A 14287-nucleotide genomic window follows, 5' to 3' on the forward strand; every position below is an offset into this window, starting at 1 on the left:
AATCGGAGATATACGTTTTTTTCGTCAGGTGACCAGCTTTCCAACGATATAAGACACTTGAGTGTACGACTTACGGTCTAGGAGTTATGAGCAGTTTCGCGCAATTGGTCGCTATAGCGCCACCTATGGGCCAATCGGGCTCATAATTTGATAACCTCTCCTCGATTTTTGTACTACCATCTGACAAAGTTTCAGAGCTCCAGCACTTACGGTTTGGTCTGCACGATGCGTTTTACGGCAGAATAATAATAATAATTAAAGCTGCAAGCAGCATTTAGCGGGGTTCAAGCAGTTTAGGCCTTTAAGGCCTTTAAGCACAAAAGCATCAAAAGACATTAAGTTGTAAGTTTTAATAATGGCAATTTACTATAGGGTATACATTGTTTTTAATATTTTTAACAATTATAGCGCCACCTATAGTCCGATCTCCATGAAACTTTGCAGGCTTGTTGAATACGTTATGACACATATGCTCATCAATTTTTGTGAAGTTCTGACTTTTCCTTTAGGATTTATAGGCTTTTGGGTGCATTTTGTCATGCCCCCTTTTTTAATTGACCCTGTTATAGCAAAACAAATGACAAAGTTCAACTTTTTTTGATAATTATTGATCTAGAGAGTCCAAAGAATTGTCCCAGACTGGTCTGGTTCCGATCGGGCAAAAAACCAGGGACTAGTTCGCAAAAGTACGTTTTTAACATATTCGTGAATATTTAACGAACGATTTGATTGACAGCAATGGTTCTTGAGGCAAAGTTGTTCAACATGAGGAGATCTATCAATTGATATACATATTGTGGGGGTGTGTGCAACACCACGTGATAACAGAGCCATAAAACTCGTTAGCGCCAACTAGTGGCCGATTTTTTTCAAAATTCTTACAGACCTCTAGGGCCATGAGTCGAACATGCCCATCGAGTTTCGTTCCGATGGGCCTCCGTTAACCTTGTCTCACAGGTGCTCAAACTTCATTGGCCGATGGCGGCCATGTTTTTTTACATACGCCAATGTCCTCATAGATATACATGGGGCCTTGGTCCAAGACACTGCATACCAATTTTCAAGTCAATCGGACTAACGGTCTTGTGGTCATAGCCCTTTTTATGTTTTTTTCATGTTATAGCGCCACCTAGTGTTCAATCGTCGCTATTTTTTTACTGTGACCTCAAATTGAACTCGTACACATGTGTACCGAGTTTGGTGAAGATATCTCATTTACTTCTTGAGTTATAGCCAATTTAGTAAAATAGGCTCCTCCCACAACGTTTATTTTGCTTCCCCTAGCGACCGGAAATAGAAATTTCAACATTTTTTTGATAATTATTGATCTTCAGACTCCAGAGAACATTTCTGCACTGGTTTGGTTCCGATCGGGCAAAAAACCAGGGACTAGTTCGCAAAAGTAGTTTTTCGACAAAATTCAAAATGGCGGAAAAATTTCCATACTGGAAATGAAATCGGAGATATACGTTTTTTTCGTCAGGTGACCAGCTTTCCAATGATATAAGACACTTGAGTGTACGACTTACGGTCTAGGAGTTATGAGCCGTTTCGCGCAATTAGTCGCTATAGCGCCACCTATGGGCCAATCGGGCTCATAATTTGATAACCTCTCCTCGATTTTTGTACTACCATCTGACAAAGTTTCAGAGCTCTAGCCCTTACGGTTTGGGCTGCACGATGCGTTTTAGGGGAGAATAATAATAATAATAATAATAATTAAAGCTGCAAGCAGCATTTAGCGGGGTTCAAGCAGTTTAGGCCTTTAAGGCCTTTAAGCACAAAAGCATCAAAAGACATTAAGTTGTAAGTTTTAATAATGGCAATTTACTATAGGGTATACATTGTTTTTAATATTTTTAACAATTATAGCGCCACCTATAGTCCGATCTCCATGAAACTTTGCAGGCTTGTTGAATACGTTATGACACATATGCTCATCAATTTTTGTGAAGTTCTGACTTTTCCTTTAGGATTTATAGGCTTTTGGGTGCATTTTGTCATGCCCCCTTTTTTAATTGACCCTGTTATAGCAAAACAAATGACAAAGTTCAACTTTTTTTGATAATTATTGATCTAGAGAGTCCAAAGAATTGTCCCAGACTGGTCTGGTTCCGATCGGGCAAAAAACCAGGGACTAGTTCGCAAAAGTACGTTTTTAACATATTCGTGAATATTTAACGAACGATTTGATTGACAGCAATGGTTCTTGAGGCAAAGTTGTTCAGCATGAGGAGATCTATCAATTGATATACATATTGTGGGGGTGTGTGCAACACCACGTGATAACAGAGCCATAAAACTCGTTAGCGCCAACTAGTGGCCGATTTTTTTCAAAATTCTTACAGACCTCTAGGGCCATGAGTCGAACATGCCCATCGAGTTTCGTTCCGATGGGCCTCCGTTAACCTTGTCTCACAGGTGCTCAAACTTCATTGGCCGATGGCGGCCATGTTTTTTTACATACGCCAATGTCCTCATAGATATACATGGGGCCTTGGTCCAAGACACTGCATACCAATTTTCAAGTCAATCGGACTAACGGTCATGTGGTCATAGCCCTTTTTATGTTTTTTTCATGTTATAGCGCCACTTAGTGTTCAATCGTCGCTATTTTTTTACTGTGACCTCAAATTGAACTCGTACACATGTGTACCGAGTTTGGTGAAGATATCTCATTTACTTCTTGAGTTATAGCCAATTTAGTAAAATAGGCTCCTCCCACAACGTTTATTTTGCTTCCCCTAGCGACCGGAAATAGAAATTTCAACATTTTTTTGATAATTATTGATCTTCAGACTCCAGAGAACATTTCTGCACTGGTTTGGTTCCGATCGGGCAAAAACCCAGGGACTAGTTCGCAAAAGTAGTTTTTCGACAAAATTCAAAATGGCGGAAAAATTTCCATACTGGAAATGAAATCGGAGATATACGTTTTTTTCGTCAGGTGACCAGCTTTCCAATGATATAAGACACTTGAGTGTACGACTTACGGTCTAGGAGTTATGAGCCGTTTCGCGCAATTGGTCGCTATAGCGCCACCTATGGGCCAATCGGGCTCATAATTTGATAACCTCTCCTCGATTTTTGTACTACCATCTGACAAAGTTTCAGAGCTCTAGCTCTTACGGTTTGGGCTGCACGATGCGTTTTAGGGGAGAATAATAATAATAATAATAATAAAAATCAATACAATTACAATAGGGTTTCAGCACTTCGTGCTTGAACCCCTAAAAATCAATACAATTACAATAGGGTTTCAGCACTTCGTGCTTGAACCCCTAATAATAAAAATCAATACAATTACAATAGGGTTTCAGCACTTCGTGCTTGAACCCCTAATTAAAGCTGCAAGCAGCATTTATCGGTGTTCAAGCAGTTCAGACCTTTAAGGCCTTTAAGCACAACAGCATCAAAAGGCATTCAGTTTTATATAACACACATTTATCCACTGACATAATAGATGGAAAACACCATTTACAGCCAATATAGGCAATTTACCATTGGAAATACATGGTTTTTATGCTTTTTAACAGTTATAGCGCCACCTATGGTCCGATCTCCATGAAACTGTTCATGCTTCTTCGGCATGTTATGACACATATGCTCATCAATTTTTGTGAAGTTCTGAGTTTTCCTTTAGGATTTATAGGCTTTTCGGTGCATTTTGTCCCGCCCATTTAGTAAACGACCCTGTTATAGCAAAACAAATGTAAAATCTCAACATTTTTTTGATAACTATGTATTTAGAGAGTCAAGAGAATAGGCCTAGACTGGTTTGGTTCCGATTGGACGAAAAACCAGGGACTAGTTTGCAAATGTAGGTTTTTAACATATTCGTGAATATTTAATGAACGATTTGATTGACAGCAATGGTTCTTGAGGCAAAGTTGTTCAGCATGAGGAGATCTATCAATTGATATACATATTGTGGGGGTGTGTGCAACACCACGTGATAACAGAGCCATAAAACTCGTTAGCGCCAACTAGTGGCCGATTTCTTTCAAAATTCTTACAGACCTCTAGGGCCATGAGTCAAACATGCCCAACGAGTTTCGTTCCGATCGGCCTTCGTTAACCTTGTTTTATAGGTGCTCAAACTTCATTGGCCGATGGCGGCCATGTTTTTTGAGATACACCAATGTCCTCATAGACTTACATGAGGCCTTGGACCACGACACTGCATACCAATTTTCAAGTCAATCGGACAAACGGTCAGTTGAATTTATGTTTTTTTCAGTTTATAGCGCCACCTAGTGTTCAATCGTCACCATTTTTTTTTGTGTGACCTCAAATTGACTTCCTACACATGTGTACCGAGTTTGGTGAAGATATCTTATTTAGTTCTCGAGTTATAGCCATTTTAGTAAAATAGGCTCCACCCACAACGTTTATTTTGCGTCCCCTAGCGACCGGAAATAGAAATTTCTACTTTTTTTCAATAATTATTGATCTTCAGACTCCAGAGAACATTTCTGCACTGGTTTGGTTCCGATCGGGTAAAAAACCAGGGACTAGTTCGCAAAAGTAGTTTTTCGACAAAATTCAAAATGGCGGAAAATCTATCATGGCGGAAATTAAATCAGAGATATACGTTTTTTTCGTCAGGTGACCAGCTTTCCAATGATATAAGACACTTGAGTGTACGACTTACGGTTTAGGAGTTATGAGCAGTTTCGCGCAATTGATTATTATAGCGCCACCTATGGGCCAATCGGGCTCATAATTTGATAACCTCTCCTCGATTTTTGTACTACCATCTGACAAAGTTTCAGAGCTCCAGCACTTACGGTTTGGTCTGCACGATGCGTTTTACGGCGGAAGAAAAATAATAATAATAATAATAATAATAATAATTAAAGCTGCAAGCAGCATTTATCGGTGTTCAAGCAGTTTAGGCCTTTAAGGCCTTAAAGCACAAAAGCATCAAAAGGCATTAAATTTTATTAAACATACATTTATCCAGTGACATAATAGATGGAAAACACCATTTACAGTCAATACAGGCAATTAACCATTGCAAATACATGGTTTTAATGCTTTTTAACAGATATAGCACCATCTATGGTCTGATCTCCATGAAACTGTGCATGCTTCTTTTACATGTTATGACACATATGCTCATCATTTTTTTTTTGAAGTTGTGAGTTTTCCTTTAGGATTTATATACTTTTGGGTGCATTTTGTCACCTACATCTTGGATACCCTTGGGGTAAGCTAAAACATACGAAAAATTAATTTCAAAGTGAACTATCCCTTTATCTCCATTATGCTTGCTTACACCAGCAGGGTGCATTACTGTATCTCCTCATTGGCCTTCCTAAAAATACCATAAGCCAGTTGCAGCTCATACAGAACGCCGCTGCCAGGAGTCTGAGCAGGACCAGAAAATATGAGCAGATCACACCAGTCCTCAGGTCTTTACACTGGCTCCCAGTTACATTTAGGATTGATTTCAAAGTATTATTACTGGTATATAAATCATTTAATGGGTTAGGACCTCAATATATTACAGATATGCTCACTGAATATAAACCTAACAGATCACTCAGAATTATCTCATTCACTCATTAGAATCACATGAGCTAGATGTGACAGTTGTCAAAGTAAATGTGACAGTTGTCATAGTAATTTTGGTAAATGGACAGCATTTATATAACACATTCATAGACCTAATGGTCACCAAAGCTCTTTACATATTGCCTCACATTCACCCATTCACACACTGACGGCGGTGTCAGCCATACATGGCACCATTCAGCTCGTCGGGAGTAGCTGGGGTTAGGTGTCTTGCTCATGGACATCTCGACACTTGGTCAGGCTGAACCGGGGATCGAACCACCAACCTTTCGGTTTGTAGACAACCTACATGAACCACTGAGCCACTGCCGCCCCTACCCTTTTTGACTAAATTATTGTGATTATGTGATTATTGTTAAACTAGTGAATTGATAAAGTCATAATATGAATTATAGTTGAGTAGTCATGACAAATGACAATTTTGAACAGCAGGGGGCAGTAAAACTCCACTTATTGGCTTAATAGACCATCATGTTGATATCATGTTCACCTTTTTAACTGTTGTATAGGCATATTTTGTCCGATCTGTCTGAAAATGTTCATGATGTTTTAATGTCACGTGTTCTAACTTGTGTTTAACATCTGAGCATTCATTTCAAGGCTACATGTTGAAGCCATCGATTATAGGCATTCACATGAAGTAGTTCAACTTTTTCTTATAATAATTGATCAAGAGAGTTCAGAGAATTGTACTGCACTGGCTAACATTATAGGGTTAGGTGTCTTGCTCATAGACACCTCGACACTTGGTCAGGTGGAACCGGGGATCGAACCACCAACCTTTCGGTTTGTAGACAACCTACATGAACCACTGAGCCACTGCCGCCCCTACCCTTTTGGACTAAATTATTGTGATTATGTGATTATTGTTAAACTATTGAATTGATAAAGACATAATATGAATTATATATTATGTCTACGGTTCGATCTCCATGAAACTTTGCATGCTTCTTCAGCATGTTATGTCACATATGCTCATCAATTTTTGTGAAGTTCTGAGTTTTCCTTTAGGATTTATAGGCTTTTTGGTTCATTATGCCACACCCCTTTTCAAAATAACCCTTTTAATACCATGCAAAAAATTAAAAAGTTCATTTTTTTTTCAATAATTATTTATCTAGAGACTCCAGAGATTTGTCCTAGACTGGTTTGGTTTTGATTAGACAAAAAACCAGGGACTAGTTCGCAAAAGTAGGTTTTCAACATATTTGTGAATATTTAATGAACGATTCAATTGACAGCAATGGTTCTAGAGGCAAAGTTGTTCATCATGAGGAGATCTATCAAATGATATTCATTTTGTGTGGATGTGTGCAACACCACGTGATTACAGAGCCATAAAACTCTTTAGCGCCAACTAGTGGCCGATTTCTATGAAAATTCTTACAGACCTCTAGTGCCACAAGTCGAATATGCCCCTCGAGTTTCGTTCCGATCAGCCTCCGTTAACCTCGTCTAATAGGTGCTCAAACTTCATTGGTTGATGGCGGCCATGTTTTTTGAGATATCCCAATATCCTTTTAGACATACATGGTAACTTGCACCAAGACACTGCATACCAAATTTCAAGTCAATTGGACAAATGGTCAGATGGTTTTAGCCAATTATATGTTTATTTAATGTTATAGCGCCACCATGTGACCAATCGATGCAGTATTTTTACAGTGACCGCAAACTGTCCTCATACACATTTCTATTGAGATTGGTGAAGATATCTTATTTACTTCTTGAGTTATAGCCATTTTAGTAAAATTGCCTAATTTCAAAATGTTCATTTTGCACCCCCTATCGACCTTGAATCGAAAATACAACTTTTTTTCGATAATTATTGGTATTCAGACTCCAGAGAACATTTCTGCACTGGTTTGGTTCCGATCGGGCAAAAATCCAGGGACTAGTTCGCAAAAGTAGGTTTTAGATAAAATTCAAAATGGCGGACAAATTTGCATATAAAATTAAAAATCCGAGATATACGTTTTGTCCTTCAGGCATCCAGCTTTTCAGTGATATAAGACACTTGAGTCTACAACTTACATTCTAGGAGATATGAGCAGTTTCGCGCAATTGATTATTATAGCGCCACCTATGGGCCAATATGGCTCATAATTTGATAACCTCTCCTCGATTTTTGTACTACCAGCTGTCAAAGTTTCAAAGATCCAGCTCTTACGGTTTGGGCTGCACGATGCGTTTTACGGCGGAATAATAATAATAATAATAATTAAAGCTGCAAGCAGCATTTATCGGTGTTCAAGCAGTTCAGGCCTTTAAGGCCTTTAAGCACAAAAGCATCAAAAGACATTAAGTTTCAATAATGACAATTTACCATAGGGTATACATTGTTTTTAACATTTTTAACAATTATAGCGCCATCTATAGTCCGATATCCATGAAACTTTGCATGCTTGTTGAATAAGTTATGACACAAGTGCTCATCAATTTTTGTGAAGTTCTGACTTTTCCTTTAGGATTTATAGGCTTTTCGGTGCATTTTGTCATGCCCCCTTTTGTAAATGACCTTGTTATAGCAAAACAAATGACAAAGTTCAACTTTTTTTGACAATTATTCATCTAGAGAGTCCAAAGAATTGTCCTAGACTGGTCTGGTTCCGATCAGGCAAAAAAACAGGGACTAGTTCGCAAAAATAGGTTTTTAACATATTCGTGAATATTTAACGAACAATTTGATTGACAGCAATGGATCTAGAAGCAAAGTTGTTCATCATGAGGAGATCTATCAAATGCAATTGCATTTCGTGGGGATATGCGCAACACCACGTGATTACAGAGCCATAAAACTCGTTAGCGCCAACTAGAGGCTGATTTCTTTCAAAATTCTTACAGACCTCTAGGGCCATGAGTCAAACATGCCCATCGAGTTTCGTTAAGATCGGCCTCCGTTAACCTTGTCTCATATTTGCTCAAAATTCATTGGCCGATGGCGGCCATGTTTTTTGAGATACGGCAATGTCCTCATACACATACATGGGCCCTTGGACCAGGACACTGCATACCAATTTTCAAGTCAATCGGACTAACGGTCAGGTGGTTATAGCCGTTTTTATGTTTTTTTTGTGTTATAGCGCCATCTAGTGTTCAATCGTCGTGATTTTTTTACTGTGACCTCAAATTGAACTCACACGTATGTGTTCTAAATTTGGTGAAGATATCTCATTTACTTCTCGAGTTATAGCCAAAAAATAGGCTCCTCCCACAATGTTTATTTCGCGCCCCCTAGCGACCCTGAATAAAATCTTCCGATGGCTCATTGACGGATCCATGGACGTATCATGTCCTGTGCACTGTGACCCCAGCGTGTGTTGCATGTTATGACATCAAAAGCTACGTCATTTGACCATGCGTTTGACTCCCATTTGACTCCCATCTGCTGTTGCTTCTAATCGTTATTTTCTTTTTACCATTGCTTCATTCTATCAATTTTTTTCTAGTTTATACACTCGCAAATACAAGCATATTCACACACACACAAACACAAATTTATTTATTTTATATTTATTTTATTATTAATTGTTCTGACAGGGTGTATTTATTTTATATTCTAACCAATTCAATGTTTCAATCAATATACAAAAGCAAAATGTTATCTGTTTGACCACAAATGTAATTGAATATTTTACATGGCATTTTTATCCCCTTTTTTTGAATGAGTGTAAAAATGAGTCTATCTTAAACTAATTTATGTAAACAGTTCAAATCAATTCTGTATAGTTTTTAATTGTTTTATGCACATGTTTCACATTGACAAGTTTACGGTTGACATTTATCATTTTTTTGTATTGAATAAAATATGTAGAAATGTTTTTTATATATTTTTTTGTTTATTGCACTTTTGAGATATTTATCAACGTTCTATTGATTATTTACAAACATAGCCTTCAAATTGGGACAGTAAGGATTTTTTTGATGTATGGCATTTGAAAACGCTCAAAAGAATGACAGCACAGCATGTAAAAATACAAAGATACACTCTAGTGGAATTGTTCTATGGCAGGTCATACAGGGTTAATATTGTATTATTTATCATAAATATTATTTCATAATAAATAGCTTTGAGCGTTTGTTTGTTAGCCAATGCTGAAAACTGTTTAAAAGATTAAAATGTCTAATGCTTTTGCTCTCTCTAGTGGACAACATGGTTCTATATAAACTGTTGAAAATGAATGACAGGAAATTCAGTTGAAATGCATATCTTTGTCGGCTTATATCTTGGGAATGCCTGGGATAAATAACAACATACTCGAATCGAAGCTAGATGAAGACGGGCCCTTTCCAACGAGCTATGCCACAAGGATCTAGGTGGTCTAGGTCGGGAGTTACAGCCGCTCAAAGTCGGGGTCTAACGGATTCGCGATCCGCGGGGGGGTCGCTCCCGAGCCCCGCGACACTAGATTTCGATCAAGAGCCCGGAGAGAACCTCACCATAAAAATTTGAGCACTAAGCGACTTTTAGTTTTTGAGTTATAAGTGAATTTCTTTTCGGGGGGTGTGGCCTAAAGGTTTCACTTTCGTTTAGAAGATTCAACGTGGATTTCAATGTGATTAGTAATATAGTAAAGCTATTCACAACGTTAATAGCAAGTAGGTGAAGAGGCAGAACAACTGAAGTGATAAACTCTGACAAAATATGATTGTGTTATAATAATGTTATTTAAAGGATTTTTTAGTGTCTATGTGAAAGACTATTGATAAGTAAAATGAACAGCAGAGGATAGGAAAAACCACTTATTGGATCACTTTATTTCTCTATTTCAGTAATATTAAGCAAACCAGTTTTTTCATGTTAACTCCATATAATGCATTCTTATGCACACACACACACACACACACACACACACACACACATGTTTGGGATATTTCTTTGTAATCTAATGATATAAAGCTATGTTAAAACCAGTGACAACAGTGGTATTACATAGTTGCCATGTTAATCATATCATTTATCTACAACAGAATGACTGTGTACATTACAGATTTTTAACTTCAGGGACTATTTTGAACAGCAGAGGGCAGTAAAACACCACTTAATAGACCATCATGTTGATTTCGATTTCACCTTTTTAACTGTTATATAGGCATATTTTGTCCAATCTGTCTGAAAATGTTCATGATTATTTAATGTCACGTGTTTTTAAGAAGATCAGAGCATTCATTTCAAGGTTACATGTTGAAGCCATCGATTATAGCCACCCACATGAAGTAGTTCAACTTTTTCTTATAATTATTGATCTAGAGAGTCCAGAGAATTGTACTGCACTGGTTTTAACATTATGATATGATCAGAGATGTACACACACACACACCTTTGTGATATTTCTTTGTAATCTAATTTTATAAAACTTTGTTAAAAACAGTGACAACAGTGGTAGTTATTCATATCATTTATCTACAACTGAATGAGTGTGTGTAGATTTTAATTCAATATGACAGTTGTCATAGTACTTTTTGACTAAATGTGATTGTAAATGTTAAATTAGTGAATTGATAAAGTCATAATATGAATTATACATGACAACTTACTATTTTGAACAGCAGGGGGCAGTAAAACTCCACTTATTGGCTTAACAGACCATCATTTTCACCTTTTTAACTGTTCTACAGGCATATTTTGTCCGATCTGTCTGAAAATGTTCATGATTATTTAATTCCACGTGTTCTGACTTGTTTATTGAAGAGATCAATGCTTTCAGGGACACTGAAAGTGTAGTAATAGATGGCTTCAACACAGTACATGTTGAAGCCATCCACATGAAGTAGTTCAACTTTTTCTTATAATTATTGATCTAGAGAGTCCAGAGAATTGTACTGCACTGGTTTTAACATTATGATATTATCAGAGATGGAAAACACCATTTACAGCCAATACTGGCAATTCACCATAGGAAATACATGGTTTTAAAGCTTTTTAACAGTTATAGCGCCACCTATGGTCCGATCTCCATTAAACTTTGCATGCTTGTTAATGATGTGATGACGCATATGCTCATCAATTTTTGGGATGTTCTGAGTTTTCCTTTAGGATTTATAGGCTTTGGGTGCATATTGACATGCCTCTTTTTGTAAATGACCCTGTTATAGCAAAACAAATGTTAAAGTTCCACTTTTTTTTGATAATTATTGATCTAGAGAGTCCAGAGAATTGTCCTAGACTGGTCTGGTTCCGATCGAGCAAAAAACCAGGGACTAGTTCGCAAAAGTAGGTTTTTGACATATACGTGAATATTTAATGAACAATTTGATTGACAGCAATGGTTCTAGAAGCAAAGTTGTTCAGCATGAGGAGATCTATCAATTGATATACATATTGTGAGGGTGTGTGCAAACCACGTGATTACAGAGCCATAAAACTCGTTAGCGCCAACTAGTGGCCGATTTCTTTCAAAATTCTTACAGACCTCTAGGGCCATGAGTCGAACATTCCCAACGAGTTTCGTTCCGATCGGCCTTCGTTAACCTTGTTTCATGGGTGCTCAAACTTCATTGGCTGATGGCGGCCATGTTTTTTGAGATACACCAATGTCCTCATACACATACATGGGGCCTTAGACCAAGACACTGCATACCAATTTTCAAGTCAATCGGACTGACGGTTAGGTGGTTATCTGTTTTTTTCGGTTTATAGCGCCACCTAGTGTTCAATCGTCGCTATTTTTTTACTGTGACCTCAAATTGAACTCATACACATGTGTACCGAGTTTGGTGAAGATATCTCATTTGCTTCTCGAGTTATAGCCATTTTAGTAAAATAGGCTCCTCCCACAACGTTTATTTTGCTCCTCCTAGCGACCGGAAATAGAAATTTCCACTTTTTTTCAATAATTATTGATCTTCAGACTCCAGAGAACATTTCTGCACTGGTTTGGTTCCGATCGGGCAAAAAACCAGGGACTAGTTCGCAAAAGTAGTTTTTCGACAAAATTCAAAATGGCGGAAAATCTTTCCAGGCGGAAATGAAATCGGAGATATACGTTTTTTTCGTCAGGTGACCAGCTTTCCAATGATATAAGACACTTGAGTGTATGACTTACGGTCTAGGAGTTATGAGCAGTTTCGCGCAATTGGTTGCTATAGCGCCACCTATGGGCCAATCGGGCTCATAATTTGATAACCTCTCCTCGATTTTTGTACTACCATCTGACAAAGTTTCAGAGCTCCAACCCTTACGGTTTGGTCTGCACGATGCGTTTTACGGCAGAAAAAAAATAATAATAATAATAAAAATCCTTACAATTACAATAGGTTTTCAGCACTTCGTGCTTGAACACCTAATAATAATAAAAATCAGTACAATTACAATAGGTTTTCAGCACTTCGTGCTTGAACACCTAATAATAAAAATCAGTACAATTACAATAGGTTTTCAGCACTTCGTGCTTGAACACCTAATAATAATAATAATAAAAATCAATACAAAAACAATAGGGTTTCAGCACTTCGTGCTTGAACCCCTAATAAAAAAAAACTAATAACTTAAATACAGAAAAAACAAAATTTAAATAAACAAAAACGAAAGAAGCGCTTGACCAATCACGACACACTGATCCAGCCAACCAATCAGACTCGGACATAATCTTTGACATACCAGCAGAAGAGATGGCCTTTCCCACAGTCTACAGCGGGAGCTTTGAGCAAAGGGAAGCTCCGAGAGTCAGAGGCTCCAGGTCCGGGTCTAGTCAGTCGCACGGCTCTTTCACATCTGGCTACGGGGCACCAGCGAATGGCAGGATTATTATCCACAAAAGCCTGGGGATGGAAAGAAATGTGTTGAAACACGCTATTTGTTTTGGATGATGTAAATTACCCATTACCCCAAATCTTTAAATCCAAATCAAATTGACGTGATATTTACCCAACAATCAAACATTTGACTTCTGAGCAAGTGTGTTTACAAGAGCTTTTTCGGCTCAAACAATCTCTGGCAAAAACTCAACCAACAGCAGGACGCTGTCAGAATTTTGATTCAAAGCCAGCTTCAGACAGTCTATGATAAGAGAAAAGAAATGGCAGCTCTGAAATGGTTTCCAGGGCTTAGTGAGCTCCAATTGTACCTTAATGTCAAACTGCAGGTAGCGCTTATCCATCTCTCTGGAGACAACGCTTTCAATGACCTCCACAGGAACCAGCTGGAAGCAGTCATAAGCAGGGCAAAAGATGTTATGTGCTTCCCCTTCTTGGATCTTCAGATTCAAAAACCTGACATCCAGACAAAGAGTGTTTAAAGGTTATGAATATATGGATCATAAACAACTCACAATATAGTAGAATAGAGTGCTTTTTCAGTGGAAGTGTTTTTCTATTCATTTGCACTTTACAAAAAAATTTTACAACTCATAACAGCACTGCGTTTTAAGCAAAAAAATCATCCCATGAAGAACTGACAAAGCCATAATCAAATATGGCTAGTGAAATGGTAGTAAAATAAATAGCTGCTGACTTATAGTTAGTGATTATAAGTATAAAAGCTAATATATTTGAAGTTTATTGCAAACAAATCCAGGGCGTTCAAAAGTCAGATTTTTTAATGTATTGAAAACAAAAAACAATTGGTTGATCAAAATCACTAATAATTTTGTTACCACTTAAAATATTTTCTATTTCGATATATTTGAAAATTATACTTACTAAAAAAAACTAAATAAATAAATAAACTGCACTAAAATTAAACTGAGAGGGGTTATAGCACCTATGT

General features: G+C 37.5%; 1 protein-coding gene across 2 annotated transcripts in view; it reads right to left on the minus strand.

Moving 5' to 3' along the window:
* Window positions 1-14287, minus strand: part of ankib1a (ankyrin repeat and IBR domain containing 1a) — a 92581-nt gene that overhangs the window by 57388 nt on the left and 20906 nt on the right. For both annotated transcript variants that reach the window (XM_039681177.2, XM_039681176.2), the window contains exons 8-9: window positions 13647-13791; window positions 13181-13341 (exon numbers count right to left, since the gene is read on the minus strand). In XM_039681177.2, the coding sequence (XP_039537111.2) occupies window positions 13181-13341; window positions 13647-13791 (306 nt within the window). The remainder of the gene's footprint in view (window positions 1-13180; window positions 13342-13646; window positions 13792-14287) is intronic.

Source organism: Pimephales promelas, chromosome 18, assembly GCF_988280905.1.
Source record: "Pimephales promelas chromosome 18, fPimPro1.hap1.1, whole genome shotgun sequence".
NCBI classification, from domain to species: Eukaryota; Metazoa; Chordata; class Actinopteri; order Cypriniformes; family Leuciscidae; genus Pimephales; species Pimephales promelas.